The sequence below is a fragment of the Tyto alba genome, unplaced genomic scaffold, assembly GCF_018691265.1.
Source record: "Tyto alba isolate M040663 unplaced genomic scaffold, T.alba_DEE_v4.0 Super-Scaffold_9, whole genome shotgun sequence".
Taxonomy (NCBI): Eukaryota; Metazoa; Chordata; class Aves; order Strigiformes; family Tytonidae; genus Tyto; species Tyto alba.
The window spans coordinates 221023-227022 of NW_024881330.1; the positions used below are offsets into that span (position 1 = coordinate 221023).

Genomic DNA, 6000 nt, shown 5'->3' on the forward strand with positions numbered 1-6000 from the left:
GCAGCCAAACAGGAGGAACTACTGAAACTGTTTCTACCAGCCTAGAAATGGCCTTGCCAAGATGCAAATAGCAACGAGCCACAACAGGAAGGAATATGCACTGGACCCCAAAGGCCTCCTCTCCTTGCTGCTCTAGCCAGGTGTCCATCTCTCATAATTTTCAGTGCAAGCTAGTAACAGGTCACTGGGTAGTAGGAAAAAAAAAAAAAAAAAAAAAAGTTTTCTGCACAGGGCCCAATGTGTCATGGGAGCTTTAGTAAGGAAAAAGCAAAGCAGAGAAGCTGTAACCCCTCCATCAAACATCCCTAGGGCTTGCATCTTCAGCACCACCACTATTCAAACACTTGGTATCAAAGCTAGCTCTTTCATTTCCTCCTTCCCCTGTCTGCACAATCCGTCAGCCTGCCCACCTCACAACACCCCCTGGCCAGGTATCCTTCCAGAAGCCTGTTCCTCTGCATACTCCTGCTGACACAGAAGAGGTCTCCTCCCTCCTCCACACTGACTTGTTCATAATTTTCAGTCCCTATGCAGCTCCACCCTCTCTTCCTCCTACACCAGGTCTTATGAGCTCTGCTCCACCCAGGCTCCTTCCAACCTCTCCCTTTTGCCTTCCCATACTCCAAACCTGAGCACTCCTCTGAAAGCACACCAAGAGCCTCTGGATCCCTGCTGATCATGCTCTGCTCCTGGGCTGTGACTGGCTCTGACACCTCCAAACCCCTCCTCCGAATTCCAGACTGCGTTCATTCCTTTCTGGTGAGACCTGCACCTCTGAAGTGCTCACGGAGAGTGAACTAAATGAGTCAGGTGGTTTTTGTAGCTCTAATGTAATGATTTAGTAGGCTGTATCCTTGAAACCTATACCCTAGCTGAAGGACCTGCTATTTTTCCTGCCACTGAAGCATGCTACACACTCACAGTCCAGCAGAAATCACTTTATGCAAACCAGGTATAGCAGAAATCAGCACAGAGCAAGGCATTTCCTCCTCTGGAATTCAGACACGCTCATGAAGAGCACGGGGAACTTATCAAACTGAATTTATCACTTTCCATTAAACCATGTTGTATCACCCTGGCAGCAAATCCCTGCAACAAGGCAGCAGATGCTCGTAACACAGATTTAATCTATCACTTCAAACAACCAGAGTGTGGCCACCATAATGAAAAATTTGGACTCAAAACAGGCAAGATTCCACATGGGACAACTGAAAAAAAATGCAAGAGCAGACAGAAGAGTATACAGCACTCCAAGACGGAGAGAAACAATCATTCACTTCTACAGTTTGGAGTAGAGAGTTCAGGAAAGCGCAGTGTTGTCATTCAGAAATGCCAGGAGGCAGGCAGATCATCTAACCAGATCAAGAGCAAAGCAGCAGCAGGAAGGGGACATGGGAAGTTCTGGTACAGAAGAAAATGGTGCCACAGAAAGAACAAGAGATTGCCAGTGTTTCTGGACAAGACAAATAAAGGCATATCAGACAGAGGTGGCTTGGTAGTAGGCGCTAGGTCAAAAAAAACCACACAAGAGGAGTCAGGTAAATTCAAACGTTTTCAAAAGAAGTTGTTTGCTAACGGTAAAACAAGATGACCTTTCCAAAAGCCAGCCATCCCTCCATTCTTTTGCTTCAAAAATCACCTTCATGTGGAAGCCTTCCCCAGAAGTCCCACTTGAGCCCTTAAAAACAAACTTGCTCTGGTCAAACTTGCTACCAGAGACTATATATACTCTCTCATTCAGTGCTTCTAACTGATCTCCTCCCCTACCCCTACACACACATCTCAGTAGTCCTTTAAAGTCCTCCCTCAAGGAACGGTGTACACAGACCTATTCTGTGAAACAAACGCACTTCCCTTTCCCCCCCATCTTCCTTCGTGGCACGCACAAATCCTCCCAGTCTGTCTCACACACAAAAGGCATGTTTCCATTAAGGGCTCTTCAACTGTAAACCATCCTCCCCACCGCAGACAAAGATCTCTCCTATTGCCCTCCCTCATGGAAAATACGTGCCCAAATTGAGTATTGCTCTCCTCAATTTCCCTGGTGGAAGGGCAAGTTATTTTCAAGTCTCATCCCATAGCCACCTTGTGTAACATGCAGATTCTTACTCCTACGTTAGGTATCTGTCCCTACCCACATGGCTCCCAACAGTAATATCCTTAAATAAAGCTACTTAAATAAAATCACTTAAAGTGATTTGTGTGCCTGGGACTGAAAAGTGCACCTCTTCACTTCTATTAGCACAAACCATCATGTCACATACTGGGTCAAACCTCAGGTGGATCTAACCTTGCATCCTTGTTCCACCAAACTCCAGAGCTCCTTATCAACTGTCTCCGGCACCAGCTGGAGGAAACTTGGTGGGGGGCTGGAAAGGGGAAAGACTGTGGGGCCTGCTTCTGCTCACTCTTTCTGACACGCCTGCATCTCCAGCCAGCATCCACCAGCTCCTTAGCTTTTTTCAGGAGCAGTTAGCACTGGGGGGTGCTTTTCTTGTTTCCCCTCCTGTTCCCCAGCTTGGTTGTGAGGAAGAAGGCATTTATGTTTTGCTAGGGGTGGGCTGCTACCCATCACAACTGGAGAAAACCCATAGCAGCTGCAGACAGTACTCGATACGCAAGAGTGGGAGTACAGCAAGCCCAAAACAACACTTCCTCTAAGTTTCTCCTGGGATATGCAGCACAAGCAAGATAGTGTCTTTGCATATACTCATTTTTGGTTGTTTTCCATCAACTAGTCCTTTGAACTTTGAGCATCCATTATGTCCTATGGCAAGTAGTTCCACACTTCAGCTTAACTATATTTTGCATGAAAAATTATTTCATTTATTCTGCACTGAGCCATTTTTGGTTTCACTTAATGCCCTCCAGTCCTCGTGCAGGAAGAAACAGCAGTCAGTTGCTCCCTGTTCATTCCCTCCAGGCCATTTGTGATACTCCAGACCTCTGTCCTCTGATGGAGGAATGGCACTATCTTTTTCAGACAGACTGAATAGATCTCGCAAATGTTTATTCTCCTTAAACAAAAACTGTTGCGTATTAAGTCTGATGACACCATTTTCTGCTCCCCATTCTCTGTACCTCTTTTGACTTTACTACATCCCTGAAACTGGAGGACTAGAATCTTACCTGTCTGTTCTCTATTGTTTCTCTAATAATTCTTTGCCAGAAGAGACTAAAAATTTGGAGGAACCAGAGAGGAACCCATGATCTCAGGACAGGTCATGGCAAGGGCTCTGATGCCTCCAAGCCGAACAAACGGAACAGCTGGAGTTAAACAACAGTGATCATAAATACATGCTCTTTGAGCACAACAGGAAGGTGACCCAGAGCTTAGGACAGATACACCGTACCTGCTTTCACAGGCAGGATTATATCTATCTGATCGCAGACTGAAAAAAATGTCATTATAAAAATTACATCTATAATCCCAAAAGAAGATGCTCTTCAAAAGCTAACCAAAACCCAGTAATATCCCAGTCCAAACATGTTCAATGTAAACACAAGGTAGGACTGTGACTATTCAGCAGCATACGAAGGAGCTGAGCAGCACAAAGGTTGGGAAGTTCACTGCAGATAGGCTGCAATTAACCTCCTCTGCAGGGAAGTCTTATACTCAGTCCTAACCTGCCTGTAACACACATTTTCCAGTAGTGTGAGAAATATCCCCGCCTAAAGTATAACCAGATCCCAGGCTACATGATGGAAGAGAGCTGATCGAGTACCATACCAGTGTCTCCACACCTGAACAACGCAGCCTCGCACCTGAATCCCACAAACAGCCTGGCTCACAGTAATTCACAGGAAGACAAGCAGGGAAGGCAGAGAGGACACAAAAATATTAGAGGCATCAGGAGAGCAAGAATCTGCTGTTCCTACACAAGAGTATCTGTTTAGGTATGGATGCATAAACTGTAAAATTTAACAAAACTGAACTAAATTATTTTGGCCTGGATCAAAACCAAGTTTTTTGGTTTGCATTTGGTGTTTTGTTTGTTGGGTTTTTTTCCCTCCATATTTCATCACAAATATTATTATATCATGTCAGTAGCTCAGTAAGAAACTTTAAAACAAAAAATAATTACCTAGTTCTCAATTTTTTTAATAAAAAGGTGACTTACTCTACATTCACTGATGAGCAGCTGTTCAAACAAGCTACAGCCAAATAATTTCTTTCTCTGGCACAAGTAATATTTAACTAACTTTTTAAAAACGGTACAATTTCCACAAGGGATATGTGGTAAAACTTCCTTCAGAACATCCTATAGCCCAGTAACTTCTACTTAAGGTCTTTTCCTTCCTGAGAGGCAGGTTCAAATTCCAGTTCTTGCTTGCAGCGTCCTATGCTTCAGATTACCCAGCAAAACAGGAACATCATCGTTTCAGTTCCTGCTGAACGGTACTGTAGGGCCTGAGCACAAGATCTGGGCCAATACCCCAGACTCCTGCCTTGGGAAAGCAAAGCCCAGACGTCTGGGTCGAGCCGGCAGCTCTCTGCTGAGCACATCTCCAGTTCTCTGCTTCCACGGAGAAATCACACCGACATGGTGTGCGGCACCACTAAGGATTCATCACCAGCGTTCCCTGCGCAGGGAGCTGTGGCTAAACAGAACTGTGGGAGAAGTTGCAAGTGCAGGCTGAAGTCTCCGATAATACGTCTAAAGCACCCTTACCGCTTTTAAAAAAGTTGGTAACTTTTGTGACGTACAGCTTAAACCAGAGTTTTTAAATTCACCTTGTGCTTTCCTTAGCAGTAAGCCTGGCTCACAGGACTGCCGGTTTCGGCGAGGGGTTTCTCCTCCGCGGGCTGGAGGCCCCGCTACCAGGCAGACGAGCTCACCCGCACCGCGCCCACCGGCCGCCGCCCAAGCGGGGGGCTCCTTCCCCTCCTTCCCCTTCCCCGCACCGAGCCAGCCGAGCCCCACGGCCGCCGGCCCCCACAGGGAGCGCGAAACCCGCCCGCGACTCCCGCAGCCACGGCGGAGCCAGCTGCCCGGCCCCGGGGCCTCGGCGCGAAGCCCGGGGAAGCCGGCCGGGGGCTCGGACCGCACTCCCCGCCCGCGGGCGCGGGGGAAGGCCAGCGGCCCGGCCGGGAGGAGGCCGCGCCCGGCAGCGGGGCCGGGTAGGCCGGGGCAGCGCCCGCCCGCTCCCCTCACGGCGGCCCCGGCGGAAAGCGGCGGCGGCGGCCGCCGAGGGCGGGCCGGGCTCTGCCGGCCCCCGGCCCCACCGGGCCGCAGCGCACCCGGGCCTCCCCCGCGGCCTCACCTTGGGCAGCTCCCGGAGCTGGTTGGCGTCCAGCAGCAGCTCCTCCAGCGAGCGACTGTAGCGGTAGATCTCCTCGGGCACGGCCTGCAGCGAGCAGTGCCGCCGGTCCAGCGCCTCCACGTGCCGGTTGCAGCGCCAGAGCGGCGGCATGCACCGCAGCATCGCGCCGGGGCTCGGCCGCGATCGGCTCCGGGCGCGCAGGGGCGGGAGCCGCCGCGCCGGGAAGGGGCCCGCCCGAGGGAGGGCCCGGATGTGAGGGGTGGCGGGCGGGCGCTCGACCGGCCCCGGTTCCGCCGCCCGGCTCGGCTCCGCGCCGCCCCTCGGGCCTGCCCGCCGCTCCCGGCCGGCTGCCGGGGCCGCCCCCCCCCGAGCGTCCCTGGGAAACGGAGTCCGCTCCCGCCCGGCCGCCGAGGCCGGAGCGGGGCCCCGGGGTGGAGCGGGGCCCCGGGGCCGGAGCGGGGCCCCGGGGTGGAGCGGGGCCCGGGGCCCGAGCGGGGCCCCGGGGTGGAGCGGGGCCCGGGGCCCGAGCGGGGCCCCGGGGTGGAGCGGGGCCCGGGGCCGGAGCGGGGCCCGGGGCCGGAGCGGGGCCCCGAGCGGCCCAGCGGCAGCTCGGAGCGGCGTGGGGGCCGCTCGCACTCCCCAGCTCGGCCTCTGGCCGCGGGAAGGGGCACCCCGAGGGAAAATCAGCCCCGACTGCAGACAGCGAGAGCTGCGGTGGCTTCCCGAGTAACTTAC

The 6000-nt window shown here is 52.6% G+C and overlaps 1 protein-coding gene across 23 annotated transcripts in view; it reads right to left on the bottom strand.

Moving 5' to 3' along the window:
* SCRIB (scribble planar cell polarity protein) overlaps positions 1-5563 on the bottom strand; it is a 112171-nt gene extending 106608 nt beyond the window's left edge. For 19 of the 23 annotated variants that reach the window (XM_042785761.1, XM_042785775.1, XM_042785772.1 and 16 more), the window contains exon 1: positions 5266-5563. In XM_042785761.1, coding sequence (XP_042641695.1) covers positions 5266-5427 — 162 coding nt within the window. In that variant the 5' untranslated portion in view covers positions 5428-5563. The remainder of the gene's footprint in view (positions 1-5265) is intronic. The other 4 variants (XM_042785777.1, XM_042785773.1, XM_042785769.1 and 1 more) reach the window with 2 other exon arrangements.
* Positions 5564-6000: the final 437 nt, after the last annotated feature.